General features: G+C 34.3%; 1 protein-coding gene across 3 annotated transcripts in view; it reads left to right on the top strand.

Annotated features, from left to right (window-relative positions):
* The window catches only part of LOC100472805 (glutamate carboxypeptidase 2), a 79,532-nt gene that overhangs the window by 5,225 nt on the left and 59,744 nt on the right, over positions 1-14,563 (top strand). For 2 of the 3 annotated variants that reach the window (XM_002927844.4, XM_019808572.2), the window contains exons 3-4: positions 2,337-2,523; positions 10,206-10,307. In XM_002927844.4, the coding sequence (XP_002927890.1) occupies positions 2,337-2,523; positions 10,206-10,307 (289 nt within the window). The remainder of the gene's footprint in view (positions 1-2,336; positions 2,524-10,205; positions 10,308-14,563) is intronic. The other variant, XM_019808573.2, reaches the window with a different exon arrangement.

Raw genomic sequence — 14,563 nt, 5'->3', positions numbered from 1 at the left:
CGAGGGTGCAGATGAGAAACTGAAGATTTAGCCAGGATTACACAGGTTAGTGGCAAAGCCTCTACTATACCACTTATAAGATTTTATGCCAGTTTATTTATCATTGGAAATGGATTTTTGTCCTACTCTTCATTAGGATCAGCTTTGCTCTAAATGAGTGGGTTCCAGCCCTGATTGTAGCACAGTCTTGTATCCTCATTGGTAATGACAACACTGTTACAAGGAGTTTCACTTGTAATAGCCAGGTTTGATAATTATCAATTCCTCCCTCCCTCCCTCGCTCCCTTCCTTCCTTCCTTTTTTGGTGGTAAGGAGAACAGGTTCGAGACTACCTATTGGTAATTGTTCTTTTTTTCTTTCTTTCATTTTTATTTATTTATTTTTTTAAGTAAACTCTACCCCCTAAGTGGGGCTCGAACTCACAACCCTGAGATCAAAAGGCACATGCCTTATCAACTGAGCAAGCCAAGTGCCCTATTTCTTAACATGTAGGGAGAGTTATCACTCTGACTTGAGGGAATATGCATAATCTGCATTCACTTTAGTTATGTTACAGTTTGTGATCTGTGTAATATAGAAAAATTGCAACGTGTTGGCTCTTTTTCTGTTATTTCTGCAGGTATACATTGAAAAGATATAAAGACAACTCAGCTGCCTCTTAAAATTGTGTTATTTTTGTTACTACTTTTTTGCTAATACACATTAGAAATTTTGTGTAAGTTGTTGTAAGGGATCAAGAATGTCCTATCCCTTTCAAGGTCCTACTAGTAGGACTAAGAATTAAATTGACACAAGAGAGATTCACAGGAGAAAATCAGATTTAATAGTGTATGTGTGGGGAATCCATATAGACATGGGAATTCCAAAGACAGGCAAAATGAGGTATATGAAAGGAATCCACTTTGCAGGGTGATAAGAAGAGCAGATGTTTGGTAATTAGGTAGATATTTGTCCTGCCATACAGATGGATCACTCAGATAAAATTTTTCTCTGCTAATAACCCTTATTTTGAGAAAGATCACCAATTTAGATTCTTCTATGTTGTTAAGGGAGTGGCAAAAGTTTCTTTTGATCCTGTAGGGTTTTGATGGCCTTCAGCTCAGAATAATGTTCATGCCAAAGTGGCCCATCTTGGGCAGTCCACTTTGGCTGCTATAGTGTTAAGCCCTTAAGCATTTTTGAATAAGGATTTTGATACTATCTTTGTAAATACAATTTAAATTATTCTAATAGAATTGTAAAAAAATAATCACAAGTACTCCATTTTTTAAAAATTGAGAGTTATGCTTCTTGGCAGTTGATTTTCCAAGTCAAAAATTAAGATAAATTACCATAAAAGTAAACATTTGAAAATGGAATTATCATAACCATGTTGCCTATTTATTTGTTTTTTTAAAAATCTCTATAAGGATGGACATGTGTTGATTTTAGAAAAACCTACATATTCAGGAGCAGAAGTTTGTGAAGTTCTAGAAGTAAATGTCTTTTTATGATACATGATGCTTTCTGGCATGTGGATTTTTTTTTTCTCTAAGTGGTTAAACCACTTAGACCAAAATACCAAAGAGCTAAATCTTCAGGGAAATAACACATTTGCAGGAGAGAGAGAGAAATTTAAACAAACTAAAGTAAAGCACCAGTATCCAGACATATTAAATGAGAAAGTAGTAAACTCATGAAAATATTTTTAGTAGCTACCCTCATAGCTTATTCATTAGAGATATTCCTGGTCAGGCTAATTATCATCATTGATTTTTAAGTGTATTACTATGCACAATGAATGGAGTACAAGAGATTGAGTCTGAACTTCTCTAAATATGTTTAGATTATTCCTTAATGAAGATACTTTATAAAGGTTGCTAATCAAAAGGTTTCTCACTTCGCCATACTTGGAGTATTTAAAAATAAATGTAACTATCAATCATTCTTGGCTCGTCACACCTTGGTACTTTGTATGAAAATATTTTTTACCTTCTAAATCTGTTTCACAAGTGAAATAAATAATTCCATGAAAATTCTAAGATGCATGAGTCTTAAGGAAAGAATAGGACACTTTCCTCATCTATATGGGGACACGCCCACAGGATTTCATATAACAGTTCTCTACAATGATCAGTTTCTCCAATTTTTCTCTTGAATGAGTACAAATTAGAGCATGAAAACTTCAAAATAAGCTTTGAAAATCTATTTGATGCAATAATAGTACCACTTTGCTTTTTTAACGTATCACATTTCAAAGCACCTTTGAAATGTCAATCTGCCTTCCTTGGTTGTTCATTTAGGAGAAAGGTTGACTAAACATTAATTTCTAACCACTTTCAATTTTTGTTCACCAGTAATTTTACACGGCTGCCACATTTAGCAGGAACAGAACAAAACTTTCAGCTTGCAAAGCAAATTCAATCCCAGTGGAAAGAATTTGGCCTGGATTCTGTTGAGTTAGCCCATTATGATGTCCTGTTGTCCTATCCAAATAAGACTCATCCCAACTACATCTCAATAATTGATGGAGACGGAAATGAGGTAAAACAAAGAGATAAGAAACTATCCTCATCTCTATTCTTATCAAACATTTTTTATGAAAGAATGTCCTATACATCTGTAATTATTGATAGAAATCAATATTATTGAAACTTGTGAATGATGTCTTTAATATCTCATTACCAACATCAACTCCTTTCCTATGATGTGTGAAATTAATGTGATGTTGGAAAAAGTCTGAGAAATTAATGCTTGATGACAGTTGTATTTTCTGTTTTTTAGTAGTGTGTGCTAATACAAAATATGATATATTAGTACTTCCAAGCAAGTAAAATATACACATTTTTGATAGGTTCAGACTCTAAAAGATACTGTATAAGTTTGGGGATGTGAGGAAACTCAAGACATCTGGTGTGCAGTTTGAGTCCGCAGCTTTTTACTGGTACATAATGATAAGACTCATATGATCATGTGTTCAGCTCTGTGCCCAAAACTTGGATGTGGGCATTTGAAGGGGAAGAGAATTTGGAGAGAATGTCTATAGAATGATTATCTAAACAATTTACAATCTTGTATGCAAGTTAGGGCACATTCTTTAGGAAGAAAAGATAATACAAGTAATTTGAGATATTTCTTATCATGATATGTATTCAATATGAAACTCATAAAATAAAACTCATTTGTTTAACCCTGTTTAGGATACCTTAGTTTTAGAGCTACTGTACTGAAATAGCCCCTTTCAATAGAGATAGTTTCCTTCAGTCGTTTTGTTACTTGAGCCTTCTCAGCTGTATATAGCTTCAAATATGTCCAGACTGATCAGTGAACTGAAAATGTCATGTGATTTAAATATATATAAATTTAAAAAATTTTTTCTAATATGTCAACCACATTCTATCAACTAATGAATCAGTCTTTTAATGGCAAATATGCTGTTATGTTTTGCTGTCAGTGATGTAATCCCATGCTAAATTTCCTATTATGATTTAAAACTTTCCATATTAACTACTATTTTAAATTATTGTAGTTAATAGTTAATCTTTTTAAAATATTAAACTACCTCAAAATTTAAAAAGTATTTTTTAAAAAGGTTATGTGGAATATCAATATACAGTATACGGTCCCATAATATTTGTTAAATAAGTGGGGGCATATCTATATAATTAAGTACTAAGGAGTCTATAAAAGTATGTTTAGGAAAGTTATTTAATGATGAAATAAGATATTGATTATATTAATATATACGTTCATATATGTGTATACAATCTCTGTCTTGATCTGTCAGATTTGGGGATGATCTGTATACAGTGAGGAAAATAACAAACTTGCACTTCTTTTTTCCTTTTTCTTTCACCTCCCAATTTTGACCATGACTTTGCTTTTATTATTCCATTTCATTATTTGTTTTGTCATTATAAGCATTTATTAAATTCTTCAAGTCTGACACATAATATAAAGATATCATGTAGAAACATCATTCTGGAGATTTTCTGGAATGGTGTTAGCTGTTTCTTTTGGCTTCCCAGACCAATTTCTGTTGGAATGGGGAGTGTTTTCCCCACACATCCAACAAGCAATTCTCAAACACCAGTTAGGTGTCCTATGATTCATTCAACTCAATTCTGACACTATTTCCCCAGAGAGAGCATCAGATTCCATCGGTAACAATTCAGTCTCATAAGACTGCCCTCTTCCCCACCCATTCAGATGCCAGTTGCAAGCCTAGGTTGTTAACCTGTGTTTCTGACCTACCAGCTATAGACTGGAGGTTCCAATGACCCCGTTCAACTCAGGATGCCAGTTGAAAACCCAGGTTGTTAATTGTACTTCTGACAGATGAGCAGAAATTAGAGGTTCCTATGATCCCCTCCTCAGGATTGGCTAATTTGCTTGAGCAAATTAACATTTGCAAAAAACATTTTGCATTCCAGATTACTGATTTATTGTAAAAGGATGATAAATGATACAAATCAATAGCCAGATGAAGGATGCATAGGGCAAAGTATGTGGGAAAGAGCAGAGAGCTTCCACACCCTCTCTAGGAACCCCAGTCCCCCCCATCTCCAACCGAGAAGCTCTCTGAACCCTGTCCTTTGGGTTTTTATGGACGCTTCATTACATAGGTGTAATGATTAAATCTTGGCTCTTGTGATTGATTCAACTTCCAGCTCCTCTCTCCTGGCTGGGAGGTTAGCAGTGGGACTGAAAATTCCAACCCTCTAATCACTAAGTTTATTCTCCTGGCAACCTGAGCCCATCCTTAAGTGGGGTCCAAAAGTTACCTCGTTAACATAACAATAGACAGCTTTGTTGCTCTTATCAGGAAATTCCTTTTAGAACATTTTAGAAGCTCAGTGCCAGAAATGCGATGAAGATCAAATATATATTTATCATAAATCTCAATATCACACTGCCTAAAACTTCCTAATTTTTTAAAAGCTGTATCATTAGTTCATTTTCCTTTTTTATTTTCATCCAAAGTACATCTAAACATAAAGAGTCACATACTTCTCCAAAGTGCCTTGTTTTCTCCCTATTTCTCCTTTTCCTGAAGCAAGCTGTGTCAACTGTTGACGCAAAATGAACAAACCTTTTAAATTTTAAAGGAAAAGGAAAAGAGTTTTATTTGAGCCCAAGTTAAGACAGCTGCCCAAGATACATGATTTTCACGAAAGAAAAAAGGAGCATTGGGGGGGAAAGGAAGAGTAAAAATCACATAATAGGAAAGTAAAAGTGACTTAAGTGCTGTATATCAGTGATTAGAAAAAAAATTAAAGGAAAAAACTGATTTAAAACATAGCATGTCAAACTAAGTAAAATCAGCTGTGTACTATTTTATAAGGAGTAATTTGAACACAACATCACAACAAATTTGAAAGTAACAAAACTGAAAAAGAAATACCAATTAAATATTGACTTAAAAAATGGTTTTATCTTATAAAGTAAGTTTTAGGACAAAGTCAAAAACCTTATTAAGAAATAAAGAGGGTCACTACCTAAGTGTTTCAATTCACCAACAATTCTAAATTTGTTTTTATCTGTAGAGGAAAAGTTACAAGAGGCCCCAAATGGAGTTACTTGTACTGAGCCCCTTCAGCAACCCAAGACTTAATACCTAACCTAACGCAGTTTCAACCTTTCCCAGGAATGTGACCTTTAACTAGTCAATCTGAAATTACCTGGTCAGCACTGATGAGGTAATCCACCCGATGACCCCTTTTGTCCCCTAAAGGACAAAGATCAATAAGGAAAAATACAAGGAAAGCATAAATAAATACAGAGTGAAAAACAGAGGCATATCTATTGATGCTGTGGATATTCAAAGAGATAAGAAAATTCTAGGAAGAAGGATGACAATAATTCACAGCTGAGATGAAATGGAAAAAACATGAAAATTGACACAAGAATGCATTTTTTAAAAATCCAAATAGTTCTATAAGATTAATTAAATTGAATTAGTACTTCAGAAACTCCCACAACACAGAGCATCAAGACCAACTGGTTTTCCTTTAAGTTTGAAAGATTGAAGTTAAAGATCATTTAAATATAACACAACCTATTTCAGAGAATATTAAAAACTCAATTCATTTTTTAAAGCAAGACCAACAAACAAGTTGCAAAAATACAGGCCAAATGTGTAATGTGTATATATATGGATAATATAATTATCGTTATGAAAAAGAAAAATTGCATACTCATCTCAAAAAATATCCAGCCCCCCCCCAAAAAAAAGTTGAAAAGTGAAAAATAAATTCACGATAAAAACTCTTAGTAAACTTGGAAAGGAAGTTAATTAACATCACCTGATAAAGGTCACAGCAACTATCAAAATTAATGGTGAGACATTAAAAACATTCCCTTTGAGTTTGGATATCTATCACTACTTTTCCACACTGTACATGGTCCTGGTCCTGGGCAGGGGTACAAACAGTGATGGGAGACCAGGAGTGAACATGACATTATGTTATACCAACTAGAGCGCTAAATATCTACCTTTTCTGAGGCACACAGAACCTAACGTGAAACCATATCAACTACTACCCTTCAGAAATGCCCACATCCTCCATATAGCCCATAATTTTTCTGTAAACCACATAAGGTATAAAACTCATCTGAATCATTGGGAAAGATTCTAAAAGAAACTGTAGTAAAGTACAATACAAATCCATCCAGAAACAAAGTCCTTGCATCAGCACGTCTTTCAGCCAAGGGAGTATTCAAGTTGGTGTCACTCAATTTGCCTATATGGTAATCTTCAATTTTACAGCCTTTCTGAACAAGGGGATTTTAGAGCAAGTTAATGAGTTATTCTAACAAGTAGGAAAAATTTGTAAGGTCAAGGAAACAACTTTTTTGGGTGACTTTATCAAAGGTAGACTATATAACAGAGAGCATTGCTCACTTTCCAGAATTCACTAATATAGCCTCTAATTATGTATTCTGAGTATAACTAAAACAGTTCAGTTTACAAATTTCTATTTACCTTTTGTGGCATAAAAAAAGGCAATATATAGTTCAATCTATATCATATGTTCCCTCTATGTGAACAAAGATAAGATAATGTGTCTGTATATATTTAAAATATTTCTGGTAGAATTTATACAACACTAGTCATATTTCTTGCCTGTGGAAGGAGGAACTTGTGCATGTTGTGCAGGAGACTAAAAGTTTACAGTTTACCACAGAACTCAGCTCTGAATAGTCACAATAATTAAATTACACTGGGAGATGGTAATAGTACAAAAACATTCACAAGTGGGGCAGAGGGACAAAAACAGTTGAACTGTTGCAATGTTCATAGATAACACCTAAATCTGAAACATAGCATGCTATTTAAAGAAACAGAGGTAAATATCCCCCAAATCAACTCCTGGTTGTGATAAAAGAAAGGGAATTTTCAACTTTTCATGTTTGTGGGTCCTACTCCTGGGCTCCCAGAGAAGCTATACTTGAATGTTTACCAACGTCAAAATGACTCAGCAAAACCTTAAAGTATGTATGGTCTCTGTTTTTGCCGTGAGCACACATTGTACATCTGCTTCATTAAAAAACCAAAGAGAATGGGGCGCCTGGGTGGCACAGCGGTTAAGCGTCTGCCTTCGGCTCAGGGCGTGATCTCGGCGTTATGGGATCGAGCCCCACATCAGGCTCTTCGGCTATGAGCCTGCTTCTTCCTCTCCCACTCCCCCTGCTTGTGTTCCCTCTCTCGCTGGCTGTCTCTATCTCTGTCGAATAAATAAATAAAATCTTAAAAAAAAAAAAAAAAAAAAAAACCAAAGAGAAGCATTCCAAACAAAAGGATAAGAAAAAGAAAGAAACCTCCCAGGTTCCCATAAGATTAAAATCATGCAGACTTGCACATACTAAAAATATAAGATAAAGTCTATAATTTTCTGGATGTCCTTTGTCGTGATGATTTCTAATTCTTTTTCCCCCTTCCCTTCTTCTTCTTCTTCTTCTTTTTTTTGGATGGTTAATCTTGCCAGTTTCATTTTTTAGTAGTTTGGAAACTAAAAAAATCTGATCCCTACTTAACAATGTCATAATTGATCAATATTCCTATAATACAAACATACAAACATCTTAGAATACTTTCGCTTTGGTCATACCCTACCAATTTATGCCCATAATTCTAATCCAATCTTGTTCTTGTCAACTTGAACAATACTTGATTTTATTAATTACATACAGTGCATATTTATTCATTTTTTCCACATATTCAGGACACCTTGCTTACCAGTCCTTCTTGAATCATCTTAGAGCTTCTTTTAGAGGCTTTATTTGTTTTGTTGAAGGGTGTCATTTAGAGATTTTCTTTAAGTGAATATCTGTTGACTCCGAACTGTTAATTTTTCATAGGAGAATGTGTCTTTCATTTCATTTTTTCTTTTCATTTCATTTCCTCCCTCCCTCTCTTTTTTTTTTCTTTTTCTTTCTTTCTTTCTTTCTTTCTTTCTTTCTTTCTTTCTTTCTTTCTTTCTCTTTCTTTCTTTCTCTTTCTTTCTTTCCTTTCTTTCTTTTCTTCTTTCTTTCTTTTCTTCTTTCTTTCTTTTCTTCTTTCTTTCTTTCTTTCTTTCTTTCTTTCTTTCTTTCTTCCTTTTTCTTCCTTTTCTTTCTTTCTTCTTTCTTCTTTCTCTCTGTCTCTCTTTTTCTTTCCTTCTTCTTTCTTTCTTTTACAGAGAGAGAGAGAGAGAGAAAACTCATGCCTGAGTGCAAGGGAGGGGAGGGGCAGAGGGAGATAGAGAATCATAGTCAGGCTCCATACCCAGCTCTGAGCCCAGTGCATGGCTCAATCTCATGACCTGATATCACAACCCGAGCCGAAATCAAGAGTCAGACGCTTAACCAATTGAGCCGTGCAGGTGCCCCCATTTCATTTTCAAAAGGAAGAATGTTTTTGTGGGACTTAGATTTGTAGTTTGACAGTTATTGTCCCTTTACACATGGAGAGAATATTTGACAGCATTTTGGCTTCCATTATTACTGCTGAGAAATCAGCTGCCAATACAATTTTTATTCTGTTTGGGTTTCTTGTATAATCTCTCTTTTGTAACTTTTGACATTTAAATAGTATTTTGAATATCATAATTTTACTGTGATGGGTCTGGATGTAAGTTATTTTTTCATTAGCTTGGTCAGTATTCATTGGACCATCTGAATCTTAAGAGTTCATAATTTTTATCAGAAATTTTATTTATTTATCAAAATTTTATTGAAAAATTCTTATTATATATTGAAATTTAGCTCCTCCACATTCTTTCTATTCTCTTCTCTGTCTCTCTCTCTCTCTTTTGTAAAAGATTTATTTATTTTTTATTTTTTTAGAGAGAAAGAGAGCTAGTAGAGGGAGGGCAGAGGGAGAGAGAATCCCATGCAGACTCGGTGCTGAGTGCGGAGCCCGACATGGGGCCCAATCCCACAACCCTTGAGACCACCACCTGAGCTGAAATCAAGTCAGATGCCCAACCAACTGCTCCACTCCAGCACCCCTCTATTCTCTTTTACAAGTCCTCATATACACATCCAACGGGTTTGTCTCTAGTGTAGCCTTAACCCTGAAGGATGTTCTTTGGCGACCCAGCTTTATGCAGGGGTGTCTTGTTTAGACTCCATTATTTGCATTATTTGGACCATCTCAGAATTTCGTCAAACTTCTGTGCCTCTGTTTTGGCTCTGAGAGACCCAATTAAGGCAAAGGCAGACTTTAGTGCAGCCTTTCAGGATTCCTGATTTCACGCCATTTTTTTGGCTTCTGAGTATTCCTCACTTTTTTTTTTTCCAATTTGATGATACATTTAAAAAGGTTATATTTTATATTTAGTTCAGCATCTTTAGTTATTTTCAGTGTGAATGTTGTTCAGTGTAGATACTATTAGATATGGATCCCCCCAAATGTACTATTTTTATTGAAGTGAATTTGGTATTTAATTTGTTGTTAAATAATTATCTTATCAATGCTATAAAGGATTAAGATTACAATACAATGTTACTCTCTATTTGGGTGTTAACATTTTCCTCCTAAATCAAAACCTGGTGCTTGATAGATCCTTTCTAGGTCTGTGGTTTATTCTAGGACAGTGCTGGGTATTTGATTTTTGTATTTTCAAAATACAAAATAAAAATCCCTCTACTGACAAAAATGGTAATGTACATTTTTCCTTGTTTGCTTGTAGTAATCAAACTTCACCTGACTTAGTTTTGACTATTATATTTTGCTTTTCCAGATTTTTAACTCATCATTATTTGAACCACCTCCTCCAGGATATGAAAATGTTTCAGATGTTGTGCCACCTTTTAATGCCTTCTCTCCCCAGGGGATGCCAGAGGTAAAAATGCAATACAATAAAATATAAATAACAAACAGAACCCCCTCATACATGCAGACAATAAATAAACAGTTAAAAGGAGATATTTGATATAATCCAAATTTTTAAATAAGTAAGAGAGAAAATACTATTTTTTATTTTCAAATGTATTGGATTTATTAACTTATTTATAATTTAAAAACTCTAGCAAACTTTGAATGAAAGATTATTTTCCATGGTTATATGAAATTTACTTCAAATGATTAGTTTACATCTTAATGGTATAATATTAGAAAAATTCTTTCTAATATTTAGCATATAAACAGAATGCTCGCAATCATAATTATTTCATAATTGATGGTTGAGCTAGGAATGAGGCATATAACTATTGGAAGTGAAGAGATAATATATTTTATATCTCAGGTGTACTGTGGTCACTTAGGCTTATTCCACAGGTTAAGGTGCCTTACCATAATGGACCCATGTATGATTCTTAATTTCCTTTCATTTTTTTTCTTTTCTTTTTTTCTTTTTTTTTTCTTTCCTTTTCATCTCTCATCCTTATTCTTAATCTCATTCCTCTCCTTCTGCCTAATGATTTATGTCCTTAGCAATGCATATATCCTTTTTTTTTTTCTTTAGAGAAGGAGAGAGCAGGGGAGGGGTAGAGGGAGAGGGAGAGAAAGAATCCTCGGCAGGCTCCATGCCCAGGAGGGCTAGATCTCACAATGCTAAGATCATGACCTGAGCCAAAAATCAAGAGTTGGACACTTAACCAACTGAGCCACCCAGATGCCCCAGCATTGTATATATTCCTGAAATTTTTAAATTTATGTAAATAGCATTTAAAATTAGGTCTTACTTGATCTCTTACTCTTTTCAATCAATGGCCTTTAAAAAGTCTATCCATGTTGCTTTATGTCATTGCTTTTTACTGTTGCTTATTGTTCCACGTTATATGCACACCACATGTAACTTACCCATTCTTTTTGTGGTGAGTCAGCTTTACTCCTAAATCCTCATCACCACAGTGTTGCAGGGAATATCCTCATATGTGTCCCCTTCTGGGCTTGCAAGGGTTTCTCTGTTTACAGTAAACCAGGGGTGGTATTGCTGTTTTGTAGGAATATTTAATTTCACAGTGTCCAGACTTTAGCAGTTGATTGCTTCCACTGACACTCAATGAGTGTTCCTTTTTCCTCATATATTTTCATCAACACTTGAAACTATATAACTTTATAATTTTTGCCCTTATTTTATTCTAATTCACATTTCTCTGATTACAACCAAGGTTGCTCATCTCTAAACATATTTATTTATTAGCCGTTCTGGTTTTTTTTCTGTACAATGACTAAGTATAGCTTTGTCTTCTTCCTGTTGAATTTCCAGCCTTTTTCTTATTAAATTTAAGGGTTTCTTAAATATTTTAATTATTTATTCCATATTGGTTTGAATATTACAAATACCTTTTTCTCATTTTTTACTCGTTTCCTCATGTTACCTAAGCTGCCCTTTATTTATTTTTTTAAATATATAAATATATACATATATATTTGATTTGTGAAATATATATATATATGTGATTTGTGAGAGAGAGATCATGAACAGGGAGAGAGGCAGAGGGAGAGGGAGAGACAGATTCCCTGCAGAGCAGGGAGACTGCCATGGGGCTTGATTCCAGGACCCTGGGATCATGACCTGAGCCAAAGGCAGATGCTTAACCAACTAAGCCAGCCAGGAACCCCAAACTCCCCTTTATTGAAAAGATATCTTTAATTTTAATATTGCCCAATTGTTCTCCTTATGTTTTTACACTTTGGGTCTTTTTATTAATTCTTTTCATTATTTACAGTGATATCTGTATAACCAGAATATACAAAAAACACTAATACATCGTTATTTAAAAATAGAATTAATATTATCAGAGTTAAGTATGTATGGACAAATAGTGTATAATAACAGGAAATATAACAAAAAATTAATTTAAAATAGCCATAAAATATAAAATACACTTTAAAAGTCTTCACTGAGTGTGAAGTAGTTGAAGAACCCTATGAAATTTATTGAGCAGTGAAAATATTAAGTATAAAGAAACAGATTATGTTTCCAGGTGGTAAGAGAGAGTGCTATAAGGAGAAAATTATTCCCACATGAGTTTGTGGGTTTAATGTATAATCAATTGAAATCTCCCAAGTAATTTTTGGACTTTGACAGAATTATTGTACTTAAACTCTTCTAGATTAATGGGAAGATAGAGTCTGTGATTCTGCGTGGGATTCTTCTTTGTGTTCAAATATTAGATGAGTTTGTTGGCTGATGTGCTTCACTGGATCACCTGTAACTCAGCCAGTGCGATGTTAATTTTTTTTAAAGTTAGATATGTCTGTGCTTAAGATATTTCACTATAAGTAATCTTTGGATCTGAATTCTCTGGAGTGTGAAATACTGGACTCTGCTTTAGGCTATTCGAAATGAGCAATTCGATAATATCTTATAAAAATATAATCCCAGGGTCCTGGGATCGAGTCCCGCATCAGGTTCCTTGCTCAGCAGGGAGCCTGCTTCTCCCTCTGCCTGCTGCTCTCCCTGCTTGTGCTCTTGCTCTCTCTCTCTCTGACAAATAAATAAATAAATAAATCTTTAAAAAAATAAAAATAAAATAAAATAAAAATCTAATCTAATCTAGTGGCTCTCAAACTTCAGCATGTACCATGATAATCCAGAAGACTTATAAAATACCGTTCTTGTTCCCACCCCCTTGAGTTTTGGTAGGTCTTCATAGTTCATTTCCAACAAGGCCCTAGATGACATTGATTCTGAGGGCTTACGAACCATGCTTTGGGAGCCACTGGCCTTGCCTCCCGATTCTGTTTCAATTAACAAGAGCAAGAAGATGGAAGCTTGAAAGAAACGGAAAATTCTAGGCTAACAGTGCAAGATTGTATTTATTCCCAGTCATAGAACAATGGTACAGTGTAAACTTTACAAGAAGGTCATTGTCTGAAAACAAAGCTTTTTTCTAACTGACAGTGACAACTTGCATTTGTGAAGTGCCCAGAGGACATATCTATCACCCTTGTTTTATTTTCAAAGCGTACTGTCATTTTTCAACTAATGTCACCTCCTATCTCTCATTTGTTTTGTGAGGATTGTAGATTTATCAAAAGATAGCCACAGCTTGCAGACATTTAAGGAAGTAGCCTCCCTAAAGTTAGTCATATTAAATAGGGATCAATTTCAAGTAGGACACTGACACTAAGACAAAATTCACTGAAATTAAATTGGTTAATAACTCTATATTCACAGAATAAGAGTGAGCTCCAGAGAGGGCTAACAATTATAAATGAGACATACAGTGCAGTCATTAATAGTGTGTTAATATTGCATTGTCAGAGAAAGAAATATAAGAGCTAAAAGTAATCCTTTTACTGAAGCAAAGATTCAAATGTCACCTTCTCAGAAGACTTAACTTTTTTTCATTTAAAGTTGCACTCGCCCAAGTACTAATTTACTATTTGCCTATCCTATTTAAACTTTGAAACAATTTTCTACAGCACTTGTCACTTTTTAATATACTATGTAATTTACTTAGTTATTATTTTTATTATCTTTCTGCGTTTCGGGTGAATCTAAGTTCCTTCAAGGACAGGAATGTGCTGTATCCCTAGTTTGTAGAACACTGCTGGATCCATAATGATACATTTTCAACAAGTTTGTCAATTGAATCCTAGAATTAGCTTGCAAACAACTTAATTTTAGCATGTGTTATAAATTTATTGTGCACAAGCTAGGAGAAATGTAGCAGAAGAGGGAAGCAATAAAAATAAAATTATAGGATATGAGTTTTCCTGCCCAGGGAGTTCAAACTAGGATGTATGAAGACTTTCCAGAGGCAGACATGAGATCATTTTAAAGAACTTGGTTTCCACCACCAATTTCTCAGTGTACAGTTACATTGGATTGAGAACTAGCCCATGGTCAGGTCCTGCGGTACTTTGTTCCCACTTCCTTATTTATAATAATTTTTCTCTTATTTTTACAAATGAAAGACATCTCTCACCCACCCTAAAACAATATGAAGCATATCTCCAAGTTGTAAAAATTTATGAGGTTCTGGACTAAGAGACAATAGTGAAAGATTCTCATAACTGGGTAACAAGATATTTGGCAAGTCAAATGGTTTGCAATTGAACAAAATTAGATGAGCCTAGTTGAGCATCTAGCTGACATCATTAGAATTAACTCGGATAATAGATCAGTGTGTGTGATTTGGGCAT

Source organism: Ailuropoda melanoleuca, chromosome 8 (genome assembly GCF_002007445.2).
Source record: "Ailuropoda melanoleuca isolate Jingjing chromosome 8, ASM200744v2, whole genome shotgun sequence".
Taxonomy (NCBI): domain Eukaryota; kingdom Metazoa; phylum Chordata; class Mammalia; order Carnivora; family Ursidae; genus Ailuropoda; species Ailuropoda melanoleuca.
This window is presented reverse-complemented; position numbering and strand designations above follow the sequence as displayed.